We start from the raw sequence: 25,556 nt of genomic DNA, 5'->3' as shown, positions 1-25,556 counted from the left end.
AGAATGCTCCCCTTCCCCCTAATGGTAGGGTTGTTCCTAATCTAGTTAGCTATCTTTTATAAAATGATCCAAGGGGGAAATACCTTCCAGAGTTTCAAGCTAGGAAAGAGTTCCTTTCTCTATATATCTTGATAATATTTTCTTTATAATGACAGCTCTGTAGCGCACTTCAGTCTTGGCTTGCCAAGGAGCTTAGAGCCAAATTGTGTGCTTAGTTGCAGTCATTCTCCTTAGGTTTTCTGGAATATTTTCTTTCCTTTTTCTCTCATCTAAAAATTCTCTTTTAAACTATCTGGTTCATATCTTTTACTATTGCTTTGATGGGGTCTTATTTTACTGTAATTATATCTTCTATTGTAAGCCTTCTCAAGTCTTTTTTGAAGATAGGCAGAATATAAATATATAGAGGCCCACTCTAAGTAACATTGGTATGAATAGGAGCATTTACTCCATTGGGAAAAAAAAATAACAAAAGTATACCAGGTACAAATGGCTTATTTAAATGTTGAGAAAGGGGGAATGAACCATGAGAGACTATGGATTCTGGGAAACAAACAGGGCTTCAGCAGGGTGGGGGGTGGGGGAATGGGATAGGCTGGTGATGGGTATTAAGGAGGGCACGTATTGCATGGAGCACTGGGTGTTATACGCAAGTAATGAATCATGGAAATTTACATCAAAAACTAGGGATGTACTGTATGGTGACTAACATAATAAAAAATATTATTATATAAAAAAAATAAATGCTTGAGAAGCTCAAGCAGCAGACGTTTGTGTTGTGAATGCACAGGGTAATAAGGGTAATAAAGTCCTGTTTTCTTTGCTTTATTCTTTGTTTTTGTTTTTTATTGTGGTAAGAACATTTAACATGAGATCTATGCCCCCTTAACAAATTTTTAAGTGCACGATACAGTATTGTTAACTGTAGAGCACACTGTTGCACAACAGATCTCTAGAACTTCTGCATGTTGCAAACTAAAATTTTATACCTGTTGAATTAGCAACTGCCCATTCCTCCTCCCCTAATTCCCTGGCAAGCGCCACTCTTATCTTCTGTTTCTATGAGTTTGGCTGTTTTAGGTACCTCATATGCTATAGACTGAATGTTTGTGTTCTCCAAAATTGTTGAAATCAAATCCCTAGTGTGATGGTATTTGGAGGTGGAAACTTTGGGAAGTGAGCCCTCATGAATGGGATCAGTGCCCTTATAAGAGACCCCAGAGAGCTCCCTGGCCCCCTTTCATCATGTGAGGACACAGTGAAAAGATGGCTGCATGAACTAGGAAGTGGGCTCTCTAAATTCATTCATGAATTTGTTGGCTCCTTGATCTTGAACTTCCCAGTCTCCACAACTGTGAGAAATAAATTGTTGTTGTTTATAAGCCACCCAGTCTGTGGTATTCTGTTAGAGCAGCCTGATGGACTAAGATACGTAAGTGAAACCTGCAGTATTTGTCCTGTGTCCGGCGTATTTCACTTAGCATCATGTCTTCCAGGCAAAGAGGTACATGAAAAGATGCTCAAGATCACTCATCATCAGGAAAATGCAAACCAAAATTACAATGAAGTATCATCTCATGCTTGTTAGGATGGCTATTATTTAAAAAAAAAAAAAGATAACAAGTGTTGGCAAGGATGTCAGAAAAGGGGAACCTTGTGCATTGCTCGTGGGGATGTAAAGTGGTGGAGCCGATCTGGAAAACAGTATGGAATTTCTTCAAAAAATTAAAGCTAGGACCACCATGTGATCCAGCAATCCCACTTCCGGGTATTTATCCAAAAGAACTGAAATCAGGATCTCAAAGAGGTATCTGCACTCCCATGTTTATTGCAGCATTATTCACAACAACCACCCTATGGAAACAACCTAAATGTCCATCAGTGTATCAATGGATAAAGAAAATGTGGTATATACCTAGAGTGGAATATTATTCAGTCTTTAAAAAAAAAAAAGAAGATGATCTTTCTTTTATTTTTATAATAAAGGCTCAATGTCACTATAATGAGCCTTTCATATGTAAGCAACAGTAAGTGGAAGGTATTTGCTATTGTATGTTGCACTTTTATTTAAAAAGCCTTAGTATTTCACTTATGTTTTATTATTACGAAGACTTGGTATGATATGAATAGATAAGAGATAATTTTCTTAGAAAATTCCTGGTTGATACAGAATTGTATCAGAAATTGATAAAGAAATCCATCTGTAGATATCTCACATCTATAATTATGTCACATATACAATTCTGATTGTTGTAGGTATAATCCACATGTCCTACACATGTACGCACATAGAAGCATGTACCCATTTTTCAAAACAATGGCTATACAGAGAAAATCAGTTAGTATATAGTCCCTAAGGATCAACACTGGGGAAATACCCTTTATGGTCTGATTAATAGCAACAGAGGAAAAGAAAACTGGCTGAGAAGCACAAGGCGAACCAGGAAGACCTAAGAAATTTTTTGTGCTGTCAAATAAAAACAAATCCAGACTTAGGCAAGGAGAAACTTAAAAAGATTATTACAACGGGGAGAATCCTCAGGATTTCAGGCATCTCAGAACCAAACAGAAAAAGGCTTTTTTTTTTTTTTTTTTTTTTTTTTTAATAGGGAAGGGTAAAGCAAGACTCTAGGAACTTTGAGGATCAAGCAGGTGGAGCTGAGCAGAGGGTATGAACAGAGTGGTATAATAGGATATGTTTCTCTCTGTTGTCAGCTGATTCTGAAGGAACTCTTAAAGATGCCCTGCATTTTAGTACTTGCTTAGATTTGGGGGCAAGCCAGAGTTCAGGACCCTGTGGGGAAGGGAGGTACTCAACTACACTTCAGTCAGGCCCAGTCAGTGGGTACGAAATAAGCCATTGTGAGGACTTGGTCAGTAGCTGCAACCCAATGAAAAGTATACACTATTGAAATGCTAACCACTTTTTTTTGGCATAAAAATTCTTATAAGAAGCTTAGTGGACTCAGAAGGAAGCGAAGTATAGTATTGGAAATACTGCACTTACTCCCATTTGCATCACTCATGTACGCATGATTTCAGCTAGTCATTTAAGTCTCCTACAAATCAGCATAAGATAAGGTTTTTTAAAAGAGCTGAGATGCTTAGGAGAAAATCACTTTTGCACAAAAAAACAAAGAATTTAAATATCTTACACACCTTTATCAATTAAATTATGCATTTACTATGTTAATGTATTTAAGAAGCAGTATAAAATGAGGATCTGGCAACATTCTGAGAAGAACCTAGTTGAAATACACATACTTGAGATTTATTGGTCATTTGTCCTTAAGAAATTAAGAAGTGGAAAGCTTTAAAGAAGGATAGTCTGCCAAAGCACAACCCATAAAACGGAAGATGAGAGTATGAGTCATGGAATTATTGAGTTGGAAAAGATCTAGTCCTACCTTTTAATTTTCAAATTAGGAAACTGAGGCTCAGTGTGAGGTGTTGTTTTCCAAGTCACAGAGCAAGTGAGGGCAGAGGTTGGGGCAGCAATCCGATCAGAGCAATTTTCCGCTCTGAGGGTGAACTTTACGAGTGCAATTTTGTTTCACAGGTTATTTACTTCACTGATTATAAAAGTAAGGTAAAGCTATGATTTATTGTTGAACAAGAAGAATAGGTTGCAGTGAAATATATATAGCATGATTTCTTGTTTTTAAAACACAAGCAATAGCTATCTATCATCTATGTATCTACCTATCACTTATCTGTTTGTGATAGCATGAACTTGGAGCAAAGAGTAGAAGCATATATACCATGCTAACATTGGATATTCACAAGAGGGATAAAGCAAGAGGTAAGAAAAAAATGTAGGAAAATAGAATTTTGTGAAATATGTGAAAATGAATATGTAGAAATTCAGTGTGCACATAGACAAGGACTAGGGTGTCACTAGAATATGCACACAGACTGACAATGGACATTAAAAAAATCATTTTGATCAGGGATTTGTTTAGTAAGATTTTAATAATTTGTGTACTTAAATAGTTTTTGCAGTAACGTAAGAAAATAAATTAAACGAAAGCCACAGAAACACTTATTTTAACTCAAAACTGACAAAAGACTTAATCATGTATTCATTAATAGTATTTACTTGGCAAACCTTTTATTATTACATTGATGGCTATAACATTTTATGTTTCACATATAAATGTTTGTATATATGTAATTATATGTGTCTATTATATAAATTATAATTTGTTTATCATTGTATTTGTTTATTAAATTGACATACAGTTTTTTAATTGAAAGGTATAGACATTAAACATAAAAGTGATGTATGTGCACTGTAAAAACTTCAGAAAATTTAGGAGAGAAGAAAATAATACTCACTGATAAGTTTACCCAGAGATATTCACAGTTAACATTTTTGCATCTATCCTCCAGATCTTTTTCATGCATGTATATTAAAAAATGGGATTATAATTTATTTTGTTATCTACTCTTTTCACTTGTAATAAATTATGGCTATATCTCCATGGTAATAAATATAGTACTAATGTCATTTTTCATTAGATATTTAATATTTGATCATAGAGAATTACAGTAACTCATTTTATGAATTTTATATAAATGGTGATTTGGTTTGATTTTAATTTTTGAAGGATCATAAACAATGCTGAGACGAACATCTCTATTTTGCTCTTGTCCTATTGCTTCCTTAGGATACATTCCTATCAGTGATAGGGTTGGGTACCATTGTTCTTAAACTTATAAAACATTTCATTTCCTAATTCTCTAGAAGTTTATATCTGAGTATCAAAAATATAAGTAGAAGAGAAGCCTTTGGTTATCAGGACAGTGTATCATAGAAACAACCAGTATAAACTATAAAATTTTTTCATGGGTATCCATGTTTATCAGTTAATTCTTCATTATGTTTTAGGAAGACAAATTTGTATTTAAAAGCAATCATTATGATGATCCATAACTTATGAAGGTCTATTAGCTATATTTCGAATTAGTCTTAATTACTTTTACCTCTGTAGGGGCCCAGGGCAGCCTGCCCAAAATGTACCACAATAGCATCCTGATTAGTTTGAACTGGAGCTACTTGGGAAACAGCTGGTACAAGAACACTCAGACCATCCCCTGTTGCCCTGAAAGCAAGAAAGAAATCTCCCACATGGAAGGTACCCGGCCCTGTTCTGAGAAGTAAAAAAAGATCCTTATCACCAGAGATAGAAACTTCAAAGCCAAGAAAAACTGTAGAAACAAACCTTGTTACTCTTTTACTGATCAACTACCTCAACCAAAATTCTGCTTAGAATTCCTTATTAAAGTTCCCAAACATCTGTTTTCTTTATCCTGTCACTTCTTCACAAATTTATTGTCTCTGTCTAAAAAGTATAAAGCTGCCTGCCTTGGTCATTTCTTTAAGTCTCAATTTCAGTTTTGGGCCTCCATGCACATGTAGTAAAACGTTGATTTTTTTCCCCCTCCTATTAATCCGTCTTACGGAAGTTTAATTCTTAGTCTAGTTGGAAGACTTTGAAGGGCAGAGGAAGAATTTTCCTTTCCCTATATCTCCTACTCTCTTCCCAGACTATGAAGTTGTTAATGGTAAACTTTGTAAAATGCACTGATATTTATATAGAAGTGGCTCAACTAGTATTTTTAAAGTATCTTACAAAGAAGATTCTTGGCAGCTGCTTTCCAGCTTTATGGTGAATGTGTAAGAAGTATACCCTATTAAAAATATCATCCATATCTTGAAGGTACATATATGTATTAGAAATAAATAGTGGGCCACCATCCACCCTTTGTTTCTTTGGAAAAAAAAATTTTAAGAGAAAATAGATAGAAGGGAAAAGAGAAGTCAGAGGGGAGATATCATCCAGTATAGTCGACTATGTGCTAGGAATGTAGCTAATTACTTTCTCATGTAGTAATTCATCAGATTTTTCCCAATGATGCTGAGGGAAGGTAGATACTATTTGTTATAGCTGTCTTCTATATGAAGAAATGAGGTTTAGGCTGATGAAATGATTTTCCCAGGTCAACAATACTAGTAATTGCTAGAGAGCTTATTCAAACCTATGTCTAAAAATAAAGTTGTTAACAATTTGAGCTTTCTGGTGATAGAATATATTGTCTCTGAAAGTAGTGAGCTTATCATGGGACATATGGGAGCAGATGTTGGTTGATCATATATGAAAGATGTTATGGAAAGTATTCCAGTACAACTGAGAGATTGTGCTTGCTCACTGCTCTAGGCCTCTTCTAGAAAGCTTAAATATTTGTTGAATTGAAAACAATGTGCCAGTTATAGTTATTGATACATCATAGACAAATATTAGGCCACAGAGTAATACTCAACTATTTCATATTTAAGATAAACCTAATTTCACATGTGAATATTACTTATAATTTCAAAACCAGAAAATCTCAGCCCTATTCTAGTGATCAAAATCTATATTATGTAGGTTATTTTAGTTTTTAATGACTATTTGGAATGAATGGTGTTAAATAAATTTTAGTATCTATTGTGCTAAGAACACAATTGTTTGGTTGATTAAACACTATCTCTTGATAGAGATTAACTCATGCTAGCCTAACAATTACTGTAATTCACATTTTTATATAGCTGTTCTATTATTAAGGGATTTCTTAGATTTAATCTATCTGAAAAAAAGTTACTCAGTGAAGTGTTATATAAAATATAATAAAAATAAGTCTTCTCTTAATTTGGACAAAACAGGGTGCTTGTATGCTAACGTATTCTACTACCCACCTTCCCCAGTTGGTTCTATTAAAAATAGTGCTGTAAAAAGAAATAAAAATCAAAAATAAATTATGTCCGTTGCAAAGCATCTCACAGAGAGGTTTTTAATGTGCAATTTAACAGTTCATGGAAAAAGGAATATTGCTGGAGGCAAGGAAGAGTCTTCCTCCGAAAATAAGTGAAACCCAGGTCATTATCAGCATTTATGCATTCACTTTGGGACACAGGAGATAGTCAGAGCTGTGACTCATTTAACTATATGACCATGCTATACTTTGGCAGGGCTTTGGAGTTGGAGCTAAAGCTTTCTGTATACCAATAGTTAGGCTTTGCTAAGAGGAAGTGGTTGGTTCTACACTTGAACGCTCTCAGTTGGCTCCCTTTAGTGCATCTGAGTATGATTTGAGCTGAGGAGAAAGAAGCAAAGGGCTGGCTTCTGTTGTTCTGTGTACGTAGTGTATTTAATGGATTTCAGGAAGAAACAAACCTACTTTTGAAGCAGCTGACTTCAAGAAATTACTTACTTTTTCTGAGCCTTTCTTCATCCATAAAGTGGGTATAATAATACCTCACCCAGTTATTTTGAGAATTGAATGGAAAATGTTCACAGGAGAAAAGTGCACAGTATCTGACACACAGTAAGAAAGGAATACATTTCAGTTTTTTTCCTCTTTGTCATTTCCATAATAGGACAACTCTGGAAAATTGTAAATACTTTTTTTTTTTTTTAAGTGTTCTGGAGTTTAAGGAATGACATTCCCATCCACAGCCTCAGCAGAAAAACAGCTATCAGCTGAATCGTTGACCAAGTACCTCTTGAGGCTTATCTAGAGCTAGGTGAGAAAATACCAAGGGAGGCATCAGGGAGGGGCAGCTGCTGGGGCTGTGGAGACGTCTGTCCTGACCACCCAGAAAGAGACCCTCTTTGTGGAAAGGGCCAAGTGAACATTCTCTGTTCTCGCAGACTAGGGTGAAGGTGGAGTGTGGATCAGGAAAAGAGAGAACACTTATTCTGCCTTTGTGAGTTCCTAGGTTCCCAGATACTCTCATGGAGGATCTCTACAGCTATGAGGGACTCTGAACTGTAACTTGTCCCTCAGACTTTTAGAGAAAAAGAAGAGCAAAAGCTTAGAAAGTGGAGTTGCAGATTAATGTTAGTGACTGCTTTCAGACTATGAGCTCTCCAGCCAATAACTTGAGTTATGCTTTATCTATCCAATATAGTGTATTCTATGATAAAATCTTTTACAAATTCATTTTAATAGCTTTCGTTTACAATTAAAATTTAGATGGAATCGATATCTTGGCAAAGGTAGGTTTTTAAAAGATAAGACTCTAGAATATTTTTCTTTGAATATAATTTAATGTTAAGTATAAAAAAGAAATCCCAGCCTTAAAAAATACGTTTTAACTAGATGCTACTTTTTGTATTCATGTACTTGAGATGATTCCAATACAGTCCATTCACCTGTGGTCTGCCTAGTGTGGCAGGAGATTATTGAAGCTAGATTAGAAGTAGGCGGGTGTTTATGAGATTATCTGCCACCCCTGTATTATAAAGTCTGGGCACTTAATTACTCTGAATATTTGCTGTATGTGTGTAATGATAAGCAAGTCCTATGGAGACAATTATTGCCTCTACTTAAGTTTTCCTCAATCTCGTGAAGAAGATCCGCAAACTGATCTTAGCAAGTGTGAGAATTTTGAGTAGTTACAATGAACATGGTAAATTTCCTAATTTGAAAGTGCTTCCTTGTGATACAAGGACAATGGTCAAGAAATGTAACTTCAAGAAAGATTCCTCATGAAAGCAACTTAGAATATGAGTAGTTATATTTAACTAAAATCTTTACTGATCAAAACGATAGGCAAGGGGCGCCTGGGTGGCACAGTGGTTAAGCGTCTGCCTTCGGCTCAGGGCGTGATCCCGGCGTTATGGGATCGAGCCCCACATCAGGCTCCTCTGCTATGAGCCTGCTTCTTCCTCTCCCACTCCCCCTGCTCGTGTTCCCTCTCTCGCTGGCTGTCTCTATCTCTGTCAAATAAATAAATAAAATCTTTAAAAAAAAAAACGATAGGCAAGACTTTCCAAGTTTCTTCCTGCATGGCATACACTCTAATTGGAAAGATAATCATGCATACTTTGATAAGAAGGCAAAAGAATTACATTTATTGATTACCTGCTATATTCTAGGCTATAGCAGTACAAGTGCATAATTTAATTTTGCAGAGATCTTACGAGGTGGTTGTTAAAAATCTGACTTTATAGGGGAGGAAACCAAGATCAAATAGGTCACAGAGCCAGTGAACTGCAACCCTGGGATTTGAAACTGAGTCCAGCTAACTTCAAAACCAATTCTCTGAAAAAATCCTGTACATGGAAGTATATGACTATGTAGAATGTACTATCACATCACATATCCAGCATCACCAAAGAATAGGATGTTCTATACAATATGAGGTATTCAATATAGTTGAATCCTACTACCAATGCCCATTTGTTTGACATTTGAATCTGATTTTAAGTGGGAAACCAGAAGTTATGTTTGTGAAAATTGTCTATTAATGTTATTCTGAGTGAGAACTTAATATAGATTCAGTAACTTTTATTTACTACTATTTCTACCTTAGTCCTGGATATTTGATGTTGCTGGCTAAGTTTCAAACTACTATATAGTTGTTGAGGAAATTAAAAAAAAAAAAAGAGGAAATGGTTTTCTATGAGTATAACTAGTTTGATGATTCACAGAGATTGCTCAAACTTTGAGCTGGTTCCTATTTTTAGGAGTGAAGATGAGAGAGTTTCAGATCCTTTACTGGTCCAATAAATATTTTGTTTACAAAATACCTGAAATTGCAAATGTGCAAGTGGTAGGGAGGGCAAACAAAAACATTGAAACAAAATGGGAAAGAGCATGGAAAATGTAATGCTCATCCTTGATCCATCATGTATCTCCATTGCTTCTGATTTTATTCTCCCAATTGTCTTCTGAGCAACAAACATCACAAACACTCATAAAGCTGTGCAGCCCTGTTAAAGCCAGGCATAGTGCTTGGTTCAGTGGCCTTCCAAAGCAAAATTCTAGATGCTGTCAACACATACCAGTAAGGTAGTATTTCCTCTTGCTCATTCTAAATTTACCTCCTGTTAATTTCATTGCACCTCTCTTCCCCATTGTCAAGCAAAAAGAGAAGAACATCCAGGTTTCATAAAATAATTTAGTCCATTTAAATCAATACAGTCTAGATTTTTCTCTTTTCTTTGCCAGGGTACCTTGAAGTTTAATGATCTGTTTTAGTAATTACTCTTCTCTGGTAGCAGCTGACTGTTGGGCTTGTTACTACCTATATTACAATTGACAAGCCACTATTCCAGGGAGCACAGCGAATTTAACATGAAGACTATGAGACTAACTGACCTGAAGTTCTTAAAGAAAGGGCTAATGTGTGTTTATCTCAGTATGTCCACAGTGTCAAACGTCACATCTCCCTTGTGGTAGGGCAAGGTGGGGAGCTGAAATTCAATACGTATCTATATAAGTCTGATTCTACCTATATGCCATTGCACATGTCTCTACAATGATCCTATATTAATATCCTCATTTCTGTTGATCGGGAAATTGAATGAGTTGCCTAAGTTCAAGAGCCCAGTAAATCGCAGAACTGAGATTTTAATTCGTGTCTGTCTGACTTATTTCACCATGTGATTTCCCAACCACACGTGGGAAGCAGTACATATTTGTGGAATTTGCATGGGGTTATCACCTCTCTAGTATATCTAGCCTCAAGAGGTAAGAGCCTGCAGCCCAGTAAAGTTGTAATCCACAATGACCTAAAGGCCAATTGGAATGCCACACGGCAAGGTCAATCACTTAGTATATAATTAATGTATAATTAAGAGGCAAAAATTAAGGGACATACAAAACCAGACTTTGTTAATAGTAATGAATCTGTGAGGACTGAGTCTCTACTTTCATTTTCATTATCACTATAGAAAAATGGTAAATAAAGGCAGAGGGTAGGATGGCGGTATAAATGGTAGAAAGAGGAGAATTAGGGGAGATAGTCTGTGGATTTGTTGACTACTAAAGTTCCCTTTGAAGGCAGCTTTGCCCGACTGGCATTTTTAACATTTGCCCTTATTATAACATTACTCTTTCATTATAATCACATTTATATTTTTTATAATTCTGTGGTATTATCTGTTTGAAGAATTTTAGAGCATTAATGTTCAATGTCACCTAAGTCTTCCAATAGAGAAGCATTATGTCCCTGCCTGAACATTCTCAGTATCAGGGAATTTCCTATTGACAAAAAAAAAAAATGCTTACTTTTGTATCAATTCAAAATATGCATTCCTACACTTTCTTGAAATTATTCTGTAAGCATGTCTAGAGGAACTATATAGCAACATACATTCCTAGGCTAGTTCTTTGAATACTAGAAAAACCCTCAATGTTCATCAGCATTTCTGTATGAGAGACCTGGCTATACATGTTATCACAGAGCTAATGTCATATTTGTGTCATTAGACATACGCGCACAATTTTGGTACTTTATTCCATAATTTTTCAGTTTTAAAAATCTAAAATAGATATGCATTTCAGAAAAAAATTATGTAACCTTTAAACAATTATCACTTAATTGAAATGGGGTCCAGTCAAATTAGAGTAATTCCTTACCTGTCCCAGTATAGGAGAAATGAGTAAGATGTTCATTTAGGCCTGAATATCCCCTTCAGTGACTGCAACCCCAGATTTCCATGTCACTTCTTATCCACCCAGGCCCAGTGCATCATAAGAGAGCCATTTTCCAACTTTCCTGTGCTTAAGAGTCGCATGGGGTGCTGTTTAAAATGCCCTGGTGACTGGTCAAAGGGCCACAAAATCCCATAGCTGTTTATCCTATGATATATTTAGATGTCTTTCTCACAGACCTTAATATTATCATCTCTACAAAACCATCAACTATCACAACTAACTTAAACACAAATTCTTCAGAGTGCTTGGCAATTGTTTGTTTTAACTCCAAATTTTATACATCTGTGTGATAATCTACAGTTATGCCACTACTTCGTGGCTGGTTAGAAATGAAGTCAGATCTTTTGATTCTTTCCAGAATAGTAGTTTCCCTTGCATGAATGGGACTGTTATTTTTAGATTTAGCTATCTGGTATTTGACATCACCCATTAGTACGAAGCAAAAAGTCCTCAAAGAAAGCTGCTAATGGAATTACACTCTGAGCTTTAATTATAGAGAAAAAAAACAATACTTCATAGGGCAATATATTAAATAGTGATTGCAAAATCAACTATTTGTGAGACACTCTGATAGGTATTCTGGGGTACGTGAAGATGAGTAACCCATAGTTCTTGCCATCCTGAAGCTTACAACCTGGGGGTAAGTGGTTAATCACTCCGGCCAGGATGACTGGGACATTTCACTTTATGGGGAATCGTAGTGTATCAGGTCATCACGATCTACAACACGCTGAAGTGCTTCATACTTAGCTCTACACAGAGTTGAAACTCCACCGATGTTAACTGGCATAGCACATGGGGAAAAAAGACTTTCCGTGTGCTGAATCGATGTACTTAAAATTGATATTTAGAGGTCATGGTTGTTTGATATGAGTGGAAAGAAATAATTTGTAGCTGCTGTTATTATGATAAAAACATGAAATTATCTAAAGCCTCCTATAATTTTCTAGCTAGTTCTTGAGCACATTTATTAATTACAACATAAAAGAAAGGTTTCCTTACTTGTGGTCTCACCGTTCATTTCTTTAAGTTCACTGTTAATTCCAACATCTATGGAATTCATTATTTTGTCAATCTGTGAGAAACAAAAGCCATATAAGTAAATTATTAATTCACTTTTAGCATTGCATTTTAAAATAATTTCCAAATGCCAGAAGCATATATTCTTGATATTATTACTACTGCAATACCACAATTAAGAGACTGACTGGGAAAGGTTTAAAAGGAAGCAGACATCTTTTGAATTTCTTTTAAAAATATGAATTATGCTTCCCTTTCTTAAATGTTCAAAATCAAATCCCTTTTTCTTTATATTTCTTATAATGAACTTTGTTTGGGCCTACATGGGTCAGTAAGTTAGGAATTGTATGTTCTTTTTTTTTTTTTTTTTAAAGATTTTATTTATTTATGTGACAGAGAGACAGCCAGCAAGAGAGGGAACACAGCAGGGGGAGTGGGAGAGGAAGAAGCAGGCTCACAGCGGAAGAGCCTGATGTGGGACCCGATCCCGGATCGCCAGGATCACGCCCTGAGCCGAAGGCAGACGCCTTAACGACTGCACTACCCAGGCGCCCTGGGAATTGTATGTTCTTTAAACTCAGAGAGGGATGGGCTGAGGATAAATTCACGTGAACATGTCCATTCTCTCAGGCATTCTTCCTGTTCTGAAAGCGTGCATCTCTCTGACTGGTGAAGGGGTGGGTTTCAGTCTGTGATTGTGGCCATTGGAGCCAAGTTCTTACTAAATGGCTTGACTAGCCACAAGCTGATTTGTGACAAGTAATCGTAAGAATCCAGGCATGGGGAAACACCTTAATTCTGAGAGATAGGCTAAATGTTAATTAATCCTGCTGCATTCCAAAAAGGATTTCAGATGTTACTCAGAGAGTTAATAAATATAAGAAGTGGAGAGATTTGAACAATCAATCTAGTAGTACAGTATTTATAGGAAGATATGACTATCTAAGCTTTAGCCATTTATGGTTTAATCCCCTCATCATCATCCTACCAACCTGAGTAAGACAGCAGGTTTCAGAGAGGACAATAAGTATTACTCAAATGTCCCATTTTGCTCACCCTGAAACAGATGCAGACAGATTAAGTGATTTTCCCAAATAGCTCAATTCAGAATGTCAATATCAGACATTTCTAGTTCTCAGAATACTCTAGTGACCTATTGTGCTTCAAAACCCAATCCACCTGGCACAGGTTTTTGAGGGAGAAAATGTGACATGTTAGAATGAAATGCTAAGGGAGACTGTGGTCCATTCTTTGAAGAAATTCAAGAAAAGGCAAGGAACTTCATTATTTTATGATGTAGTCCTCCTTAGGGACAAAGATGATATTTCATAACCTTGCAAGGGCACTTACTTTCTGACTAATTCTATAAAATGAAAGACTTTGTCTTTAAGTAGAGCTTAAATTGGTGATACATGACCTCAACATATTTTTCTTTAATGTCTCTCTGATAATTGTAAAAGGGAAATATTAAGTAATTTGGGTTTATTGTATAGTACTTGGAGAAGAGCCAGGACTATTCTTTTTTTTTTTTTTTTTTTTTTTTGAGAGAGAGAGCATGAGTGGTGGGTGAGGGGCAGAGAGAGAGAATCTTAAGCAGGCTCCATGCCCAGTGCCGAACACGGAATGGGGCATAATCTCACAACCCTGAGATCATGACCTGAGCCAAAATCAAGAGTTGGACGTTTAAACAACTGAGTCACCTAGGCACCCCGAGCCAGGACTATTCTGTTTACCATTAAGTTTAAGATTACAAGGAGCTTTTCTGAAAATATAAGATACTTTAAAGATGGGAGACAAGCTAACAAAGAATTTAGCAACTAGCAGAATGATACAGAGCTGCAGAAATACGAAGATTTTTCTCAGTTTGTCAGCTGCAGTGCTTGGTAGGACATAATGTGAACATTCTCTTGTACCTCATAGCTAGTTATTACTTCTGCTTGGTATCAATTTCTATGGAAACAATAGATTTCTCCACATGTGTGGAATTGTGTTTGTTTTTACACTAGCTGCGAAATTATCATATATTACCCCTAGAATCTTGCCCTTCCACTTGGAACTGTATGTGTCTGTTAATTTTTTTTTTTTTTTTTGCCTCTGAAAGACTTAAAAAACTGAAAACCCTTCCCCCAAACTTCCCTTGCTCCAAAGTCCTATATAAAGAACAAAAAGAAGAACAAGTCTTACTTCTTCCCATTCAGAAGTGAAGGATGGTGTTCTTTCAGAATTCCCTTTAGAACTATGTTCGGCAGTTGAAGATTCACTCCAGTTAACCCTTGGTGTTTTCTCATTTGAAGGGTATGCAATGAGATCAGAATCCGATTTAGAGACACTTTTTGATAAATGCATATCAATCAGGGCTTTTGGCAATGACCTTATTCTCCCCAGGGTACAGGCTCGCTCCACAAACCCTCCTGTGTTCACAATCCACTGGTCCCCATTCCGGGATCCACTCCTAGTTGTTCTTGTGCCAACAATGGTATGGTTTTCAAGTTGGTTGCTTTTTTTGTGAAAAATTGTTCGACTGACCACTTTGGGTTTAATTTTCTTTACCAAAGTTTCTGAGTTATTTGCTATTGGAGACTTTTTGAAAGGCAAAGGACTATTTGCCAAACTGACTTCCTCTTGTCCTTCTTCACGTTCATCTCTTTTCCCGTAGAGATGAAGTGGATTTTCAGGGGACTCACAGGCTGGAGAGGACCCATGGAGAAGGCCTGCAAATTGCCCAGGATCATATTCTTTTGGAGGATCACTGTCTTCCTGTTGAGAAGGGTCATCTGCAAAAGAGAGGAAGAATATCAGGATGGTTATTTATAAGGACTCCAAATGCCCTGATACAATAGCAGTGTCTTTTCAAACTTGTGCAATACCCAGACATTTTATTTGTTGGTACAACGGTATCCTTCTCACTTTATGAACTCATGACCCTACAGTACCAAGTGTAAGATGTTTTTGTGTGTGTTTGTGTGTATGACATACCCTAGGGTGCATTTCAAAGATATGAATTAAGTATTAATTGAGTAATTGTACATTGTTTTTCCTTGTCCCCAGAGCATATATTTTACATTGAATAACAAAACTGGGTTTTCTTGAAGTGAAACACCCAGGTCCAAACCCTCACAATAAATGAATCATTGTGCCGTAGGACATCAGGCAGGTAAATCAAGATCATACAAAATAACATCCCTTTGCCCTTCTCTCAGCAAATAAATGCAGAAAAAAATCTTTGAAAGAAGTATAATTAGAAGTAATGTATGGTTTAAATTAAGAAATAATTTAATAATATTGACAGTATTACTTTAAATATAAAATTAGAGTAATTCTATAAGTTATATAATTTAGACAAAAAGATTTGTTCAGGCTTAACACAGGCAAACAACGCAATCCATAATATCACTAAAAGGAGAGACTCTTACAAGAAACTGATGTTGAGCTATTAACACAAAGCTATCTTTTTCTTTCTCTCTGAAATGGCATTAGTTATTTTTTACTTTCTTCAGATCTTTGAAAGTGTAATGCAGAAAAGAAAAAAAGAAGGATTTATTGCTTTGTAATTTTTTCTAAGATAAAACATAATGTTCTCTGAGACTTAAAATATACCACACTTTTTATGACCTAATTTGTCTTTTAAAGATATACTGTGTAAAACCCTGGCCAAAGAACTTAGCAAAGGAAGTCGGTATACTTTTTCGATTGGTCATTTTAGTTCATATAGCTGAATATTTGCCACAATCAAAGTTAAATTACCTGATAAGCTCATAACCCAATCTCGTGAAACAGTCAAAAATAGCCAATGTGGTGGATAATACAAATCCCAAATTGACTTGCTGACTTGCACTTTCAATGCCTTGGTTATGTTATAAACTTCAAACACCAAAGTTTTCATAAATTAACAAGTAACATTTAACAGGTATGTGCTATTTAACAGGTACCGAATTAGGGGTTATATTTACAAGATTTCATTTGATCTGCAAAACCGTCCCATGAAATGATTAATAATAATAATGATTATCTGATAGAGGTATAGCCAGAATATTGCATTCACATATTTAAACAAATTGGCAGCCATAATAAGTCTCAATAGATATTTGCCCAGAATATGCTACAGACAAACCAATGTTCTTTATTACGGTTTGGTCCCAAGTCCCTACACTGTTCTCTCCCTAGGAGCTGATAGAGGCAGGTTTGTTCCTGATCTTGCATATCCCCATACCTAACCCTGGTTCCTATGCGGCTTTCCAAGCAGAAGATGTCTGCTTTGACCTTGTCACAATGGTATTCCAAGATGGTAGAGAGAAGAGTGCTAGGAAAAGAGGTCCAAAAGACAACAATCTAAAGGAGGAACACTCTGCGCCCACCCAGTACTATAATAATCTCTCTGTCTTCCCACAAAAACTGTATCCCTTTCCAGTGTAGCAACACTATGTCCTTGATAATAACTTCTTCCGTCCTTCCCTCAAGACAGAGACCCTTCCTGGGGAGAACAGTGAGTACAGAGTGAGTGATGGCAGCTCTGAACTCTCTCTAAAGCTAGAGTTTATAGCCTATTATATCCATTTATTTGAAGTAAAAATGAACACTTAAACAACTTAAGTTACTGAAGTTTCCCTAGCTAGTAAGTGGGTAAGCTGAGATTCAAACTAAGGTCTATTAGATCCCCGTCTTCACTGGCCTGGAAAATACACTACTATTTAGATAAAAGAACTAGGGTTCAAAGGCAAGCAAGTAGACTCTTTGTGGGAAGGGACATGTTTCTCCTCTTTACGACTATTCCTGGAATTGGGGATAAATGAACTAAAAAAGTTTTTTTTCCACCTCCATGGAAGCAAGATAATACCAAAAGGAAATAAAACCTGGCATTCTGTTCCAGCGTATTTTCTCTTTTTTCTACGTATGCTATTTGGATCCATAGTGCTTTACAACATAACAGGTTGATATGGATGACAGTAATGGGTAAGTATTGCAAAAGGAAGGAGGAATTCGGAAATAAAGAAGTTTAGAATTTTATTTTGAAAGTTGTTAAAGAAGGCCAAAGGGTTTGATTATGAAAAGAAAATTGAAAATAATCAGCCTGTTGTGGGAAAAAGAGTCTGTAAATCTGTCAAGAGGGTTTTGACCATAATCATGATAAATGAGAGTTTTAGGGGCATGATATTATTTAAAGTTTTCTGTGAATATTATTATTAGGTTATCATCCCCTCTGTGGTTTCACGGAAATGACTATAATCACAACCTCAAAATGCTTTATATTGTCCAAGTCCTCTAGTGATAAGCAATCACTTCCCTAAGTAAAAGATAATTTAGGTATTAGCATATAAGCTTTGTCTTTTGAATAATAGTTCTTAGCATCATGATAGTTGGTAACATTTTTGTTAAGAGTTGCCAAAGGCAACTATTACTTGCTTCTTTCAATGGCCAAACTCTAAAGATTACTCAAATCAAAGAGAATGAGAAGTTGATATAAAAGCTCCCGAAATGCTTATTTGGTCGATTGATAGCAGGTATGGCCCCACTATGCAACAGCTCCCTGTAGCCACACCCTGCTCTGTATCCATTCCTCCTACTGACTCTGGGGATGGACGCGTGCCTTACTTTGGCCAATGGGACAATAGCAAACACAGCCAAAGCTGAGACCTGAAAAGCACTTGTGTGCACTGGGGCTTGTTCTCTTGCTGCTCTTGCAAATTTGCTGCCAGGTGAACAAGCCCAGACTTGCCCGAGAGATGATGAAATACATTACCCAGCTGTTTGAAATTGTAGGTTTTATTGTTTTTCAGGTATGATGAGACTAACAGATAAGGAGACAATTGCCATTGAAAAGATAAACTGTTATAGATTCCAAGAGGAGGGAGGAAGCCACGCCCTGCGGCAGGAGGCGGGGGGGGGGGGGGGGGGGGGGGGGGGGGGGGGGGGGTGGGGGGTGGGGGGTGGGGGGGGGGTGGGGGGGTGGGGGGGGGGGGAGGGGTGGGGGTGGGGGTGGGGGGCAGGGTTAGTTAACAGGCAGTATGAGTGAGGGAAAAGGTGGGCCAGAGCCTTTATTGTGATTTCTATGTGAAGGAATGGGTGAAACAGGGTCATCAGGCTTAGGATTGGCTAGTTGGAATCATTTCAGCAGCTTCTAAAATATAGGGACTATCCCTAGTTGTCTGTTACCTGGCCCTGGTGTGATTAGGCCAGGTAAAATGTGGTCCACAGCATGGTTGCAGTGTGGATCTGGGTTGGTTGGTTTGCATATGAAATGCATGTTTACTATCTAAGATTTAGCTAGCCCTAGGAGGGCCAGTTCCTCCAGGATCAGAAAGGTCCCAAGATATTAAAGAATAAAAAACAAAAAACAAAACAAACCTAAAGTAAAAAGGCAAGGTTGGGTGACAAATATAACAAAATAAAAATTATATATATATAAAAAAAGGCAAGGTTGATACACCAGCCATCTCTGTCACCTTAGACAATGTCAGCCAACTTTCTGACATTTGAGTGAGGTCAACTATGAACTACCAATCCTGGGCCAATACGAACTGACCACAGATGAATGAGAAAACCTAGCCAAGATTAGCTGAGGCTGGTGCAGACCAGAAGAAAACACTCACCAGAACCATAAGCTATATGAAGGTTATTATTTTAAGCCATCAAGTTTCAGAGTGGTTGATATTCCATGATAGATAAATGATTCAGCCTGTATCCTAGTTTTCAAAGAAGAATTAATACATTGTTCAAAATACATTCTGGCAATGTTTATATTTTGACTTCTGCAAACAAAGATAGTAACAATATACACCTGTAAGTGTTGTGAAGACTTAATAAAAGAAGTGAAGCAGTCAGAACAATGGCAGTGGCATAGAACACATTAAATATGTTTCTGCTATTACGACAATTTTTAATCTAAAGGGTTTCATTTTTACAAATAAATGTAGTAGTGATTGTATTAGATACTCAATAAAGATTGTTATTTTGACATAGTAAATATATGGGATTTACTCTTTTGTTTCTGCTTATATATTTTTAAAATATACTTTTAAAAGAATTTTTGCACTTTCTTACTATTTTTTTATATGTAACTGAGGTAGAGTATATAGATTAAACTGTTTTCATAACTTGTCTCATTTAATTTCACACTTCTCTTTTGATAAGTGGATATTTCATGCCAAGGTACAGAACTAAATATGTGTGAATTCCAATCTGATAGTTACTCAAAGCAGCATTAGCATTTCAAAGAAATGTTAGAGAAAGTATCAGTTAGGTAAGCATTTCAATCCCTTTTAACCATTTTTGCCCTGATCTTTATCATATAAATACCTGAATAACAATAAAACCCCAAATTTCATGTCAAGATAAAAACAAATTATGTAAAATGAATGATTTCTTCTTGTATTTTAAATCATAACTTTTGTCTACTGGATCATTTTATCCCTCTTTAGAAAATAAAAAATTTCTCCATTTCCAGGGATTCGAGCACTGATATTGATATTAGTAGAAATTCTGTGGTGTTGGTTGTTTTATTTTTCCTTTCTCATTTGTGATTTTATTTATTTGGGTCTTTTTTCTTTTTAATAAGTTGTGCTGGAGGTTTATCAATTTTATTAATTTTTTCAAAGAACCAACTCCTGGTTTCACTGATCTATTGTTTTTTTTTTTAGTTTCTATACCATTTATTTCTGCTCTAATCTTTATTATTTCCTTCCTTCTGCTGGGTTTAGGCTTCATTTGTTCTTTTTTCTAGCTTCTTTTAATGTAAGGTTAGGTTTTTATTTGAGATTTTTCTTGCTTCTTGAGGTAGGCCTGTATTGCTATATACTTTCCTCTTAGGACTGCTTTTGCTGCATCCTAAAGAATTTGGACCATTGTGTTTTCGTTTTTCATCTGTTTCCATGTATTTTTTTTTATTTCTTCTTTGATTTTCTGGTTGACCCATTCATTGTTTAGTAGCATATTATTTAACCTCCATATATTTGTGGTCTTCCCAAATTTTTTCTTGTGTTTGACTTCTAGTTTCATAGGATTGTGATCAGAAAAGATGCATGATACGACTTCGGTCTTTTTGTATTTGTTGAGGCCTGTTTTGTGACCTTATATGTGATCTATTGTGGAGAATCATCCATGTGTACTTGAAAATAATGTATATTCTTCTGTTTTAGGATAGAATGTTCTAAGTATATGTATTAAGTCCATCTGGTCTAATGTGTGCTTCATGAAAAAGAAAAGCAAAGCTAGAGGCATCACAATTCTAGACTTCAAGTTATATTACAAATCTGTAGTGATCAAAACAGTATGGTACTCGCACAAAAATAGACACATAGATCAATAGAACAAAATAGGCAACCCAGAAATGAACCCACAACTATATGATCAATTAATCTTCAACAAAGCAAGAAAGTATATACAGTGGGAAATAGTTTCTTCAACAAATGGGATTAGGAAAACTGGATAAAAACATGCAAAAGAATGAAACTGGACCACTTTCTTATACCATACCAACAATAAATTCACAATGGATGAAAGACCTACATGTGAGACCTGAAACCATAAAAATCCTAGAGAAGAACACAGCCAGTAACCTCTTTGACATTGGCCATAATAACTTCTTTCTAGATATGTCTCCTGAAGCAAGGGAAACAAAAGCAAAAATAAACTATTGGGACTAAATCAAAATAAAAAGCTGCACAATGAAAGAAATGATCCACAAATTTAAAAGGCAACCTACTGAATGGGAGAAGATATTTGCAAATTACATATCCAAAAAAGGGTTAGTATCCAAAATATATATATAAAGAATTTATAAAACTCAACACCCCAAAAATGAATAATCCAACAAAAAAACAGGCAGAAGACATGAATAGACATTTTTCCAAAGAAGACATACAGATGGCCAACAGACACATAAAAAGATGCTCAACATCACTGATCATCAGGGAAATACAAAAAAAAAATTACAATGAGATATCACCTTACACCTGTCAAAATGGCTAAAATCAACAACACAAGAAACAACAGGTGTTGGTGAGGATGTGGAGAAAAAAGAACCCTCTCGCACTATTGGTGGGAATGCAAACTGGTGCAGGCATTGAAACAGTATGGAGGTTCCTCAAAAAGTTAAAAATAGAGCTACCCTATGATAGGTATTTAACCAAAGAATACAAAAGTACTAATTCAAAGGGATACATGTATCCTAACATTCATAGTAGATTATCTACAATAGCCAAATTATGGAAACAGCCCAAGTGTCCATTGACTGATGAATGGATGAAGAAGATGTGGTGTATTATGGAATGGAATATTATTCAGCCATAAACGGAATCTTATTGGAATGGAATGGAATGGAATGGAATGGAATATTGGAATATTATTCAGCCATAAAAAAGAATGAAAATTTGCCATTTGCAATGACATGGATGGAGCTAGAGAGTATTATGCTAAGTGGAAAAAGTCAGTCAGAGAAAGACAAATACCATATGATTTCATTCATGTGGAATTTAAGAAACAAAACAAATGAGCAAGGGGGGAAAGAGAGAGGGGCAAACCAAGAAACAGACTCTTAACTGTGGAGAAGAACTTGATGGTTATCAGATGGGAGGGGGGATGGGTGAAACAGGTGATGGGGATTAAGGAGTGAGCTTGTGATAAGCACTGGGTGTTGTTTGGAAGTGTTGAATCACTATACTGTATACCTGAAGCTAATATTATATTGTATGCTAACTAACTGGAATTTAAATATAAACATATAATAATGGGGGGGTCACCTGTGTGGCTTAGTCAGTTAAGTGTTTGACTCTTGATTTCAGCTCAGGTCACAATCTCAGCGGTGCGGGATTGAGCCTCTTGTCAGGCTCTGTGCTTAGTGGGGAGTCTGCTTGAGATTTTCTCTCTCCCTCCCCCTTTGTCCCTCCCCCTGCTCTCTCTCTCCCTCAAATTAATAAATAGATTAAAAAAAAACATATAGTAATGAAAGAATAAAATGACAACATGATAGCAACAAATGAACAAAAAAAACAACTATGGGTGATAACTTCAATAAAGCAGGTATCAAGGAATCCCCATGGCCCTGGAAAATGGGTGGGCAAAACCAAATCAGGTGATAGCAACAAGATCCAGAACTGGATCTGCATCTGTGTGGCTGTAGTGGTGAAAAGAAAATGAAACTGGATGGATCCTGCAAGCCATGAAATTGCCATTAGAGTCTGATTAACCAAAGGAGAGGGCCCAGCACTAAGCAGGATGCTGACCAATAGAATCTGAGAACAACTAGCAGAACTTGAAAAAATTCTGCAAAAAGACAATAGGAAGCAGCTTAAATCCTTGAAAATCTTAGGAATATCCAATAAAGACATGCTTTTAGTAGGGCTAGAGACTTAATCTGAGGAAAAACTTTCAGGAGCAGAATCTGAATTGAAAACACCAGAGACCTCAAGGACAAAAAACATTTTATAAAATGGGGAAGTGGGAGTGGCATGGGAGGCAGCAGTTCAGAGGAGGGAGACCTTGGACATAATAGTAGCAAAATACAATGTTCAACTGTAAGACTACTACTTTGGAAAGTAAAGTGAATGGAGCTCTGGAGAACACTGAAGTAATGGTACGAAGTCTTTCTGAATCAAGCTCCCCTGTTTCTTAATACTTCATGGTAACAACAAGGGAGAAAGTCCTTGAGCAGTGAAATAGGTAAAGTTGTTCTCATGTGGTATGGCTCATGCCTATTCTCATATAGCAGCCTCTTCTGAATGAATAATCCAGGACATATCTTCTCATTAAACATGGAAAATAAAAAAGGATTTTAATAGAACCCCATTTAAAGACATTGCAAGAAAAGGAAATGAAAATGAATGTTGAAGAGCCAATGAAAACAAATAAAAAATATGGTGCCAAGGAATTTGAAAACTGCAACCAAAAATTAAAAAAGTATTTTTTAAAAATTAAGAAAATCACCTACGATCTGAAGGAACAACCTGTACCATAAGTAGACAAGCTCAGATATGAGATAGCTGGTCATTTCCTTTTCCCTTTCCCATTCACTCCATACAACTCAGTCCTAAAGTCATTAGATGAGGGAAAGTGAGATGGCATCCATACCTTCAGTGGAGAATGGGGATTTGCAGTGACCTGGAGTTGAGAATCAGGGCTCAAGCAGGGTAATGGTAGTGTCCATGTTTAGGACAACTGAGAATGGCATGTTGGGGTCCATGCAGGGTTAGGAGGGTGTCCACATTTGGAGTAGCCCAGTATGGAGTGTCAGGTGGGGGTAGGGAGGGAACCTATGGAGGGGGAGTGGCCTAGCAGAAGGAGTCAGAAAAGCAAGGAGGATATCCCTGCAAAGGGGTGGTCTAGCAAGGGGTGTCAAATCCCAAACAGGGCAAGGAAAGTGTCCTGCTCCAGAAGAGAAAATTGTTCATGCATGGAGTGGCCTGGCATGGGATGTCAAAGCCCAGGCAGGGAAAGGAGCATGTGTGGCAATGGCCTGCTGTAAGGCGCAGCCCCAGGAAGATGAGCAGGGTGTTTACACAGAGAGATGAACTGGCATGGAGAATAAAATTTCAGTCAAGGGGAGAGAGATGTCTGAGTGGGGAGGGAGTGAATCTGGGAAATCAGTTACTTACGAGGGGTTGATTGAATAAGCAACTACATTAAGGGTAATGGGAGCCAGATTTCTCACTAAACTGTTTAAGGGAGAATTTTTAAATATGAAGAAGAAAACTAGAGTGAACTTTGTGATGTTGGATTGGAATTGGAGATACCAATGTTTTCAAGATATATAGATAAAGACAGATGTAAATATGTATTTGTGTATGTATATATTTACAAATATATATAACCCACTCTGTCAGCTAAGAAGGAGTGGAAAATTGAAATCCCAGTAGCAGTATATAAAGCCTACATTTTGGCTTCTAAATATATTTTCCATTCAAATAAGCAATGATCCATTGAGAAATTACTGATATCAGGGCCAGTGCAGGGAAGGTGCAAGATGAACCTGGAACACCTTGTGCTGGAAAGCAAATAAGTACTCAGAGTGATGAGGCATGTTAGGAGGATAGAGAAGCCAGCTTGAATGGGCTCCAACTGTTTAAACTGAGGACAATTTTAGGAACAAAATAAATAATGACAGTTAATAGATTATAACCTATCGAATAAAATAGGAACACATGAACCCATAAATATATAAATGAATGACTTAGAAGTTTGATTAGGAATGGGAAATTTAAATAATTTCAAAAGACCTCCCCATAAAATACTTATTAATTACAAAGTGAAAAAGTAACTCTATGATGAAGAATTCTGGGAGGCACTATCTTAATCAAATGATCAAGGTGAACACCACCAGTAATAGAGCAAATAAAAACCTTGGCCCACCTGATAGGATGCAATGAGGAAAAACACAGATCACTTCTGGATTTTCCTGCCAAAGATGCATAACCTAAATCTATTCATGTAGAAATATCAGATAAACATAATTTGTGAGATAGTCTACAAAATAAATGCCCTGTAATCTTCAAAAGTGTCAAGGTAATGAATGTCAAGGAAAGTCAGAGAAACTGTTCAGATGGAAAGAGACTAAAGAGACATTGCAACTATATGCAACGTGGGATCCTCAGCTAGATTCTATCACAGAGATTATTATTTGGGCAAGTAGAAAAATGTGAGTGAGGTCTGAGGAATAGATGGTAGCAACGTATTAATGTTAATTTTCTGATTTGGTTCCATTGTGGTTGTGCAAGAATGTACTTGCTAGTAGGAAACAAGCTTCCTACCAGCAAGTATATTTTAGCGTGGCATAGGAAATGGCATGCTAAAGTAGTATTTCTGTAAGTGTTGTTCAGGGATGCTTTGGGGTCCTTGAGATCTTCTCAGGGGTCCCATGAGGTCAAAACAATTTTCAGGCTAATACTAAGACATTTAGTTGCCCTTTCCATTCTCATTATCTCATGAGTGTGCAGTGGAGTTGTTCAGAGGCTGCATGATGTGTCTGTCCACAGTGCAAATGGGTGATGACTCTTCAGGTCTCACTGTAGGAATTGGCACACTATCACTTCTCACATCCACTGACAGAATAAAGCCAT

At 36.6% G+C, this 25,556-nt stretch overlaps 1 protein-coding gene across 5 annotated transcripts in view; it reads right to left on the bottom strand.

The window, feature by feature from the left end:
* ANKS1B (ankyrin repeat and sterile alpha motif domain containing 1B) overlaps positions 1 to 25,556 on the bottom strand; it is a 1,053,061-nt gene that overhangs the window by 425,755 nt on the left and 601,750 nt on the right. For 4 of the 5 annotated variants that reach the window (XM_044384492.2, XM_044384493.2, XM_044384494.2 and 1 more), the window contains exons 13-14: positions 14,695 to 15,284; positions 12,493 to 12,565 (exon numbers count right to left, since the gene is read on the bottom strand). In XM_044384492.2, coding sequence (XP_044240427.1) covers positions 12,493 to 12,565; positions 14,695 to 15,284 — 663 coding nt within the window. The remainder of the gene's footprint in view (positions 1 to 12,492; positions 12,566 to 14,694; positions 15,285 to 25,556) is intronic. The other variant, XM_044384496.2, reaches the window with a different exon arrangement.

The sequence above is a fragment of the Ursus arctos genome, unplaced genomic scaffold (assembly GCF_023065955.2).
Source record: "Ursus arctos isolate Adak ecotype North America unplaced genomic scaffold, UrsArc2.0 scaffold_21, whole genome shotgun sequence".
NCBI classification, from domain to species: Eukaryota; Metazoa; Chordata; class Mammalia; order Carnivora; family Ursidae; genus Ursus; species Ursus arctos.
Note: the sequence above shows the minus strand (reverse complement) of the source record. Positions and strands in the feature narration are given on the sequence as shown.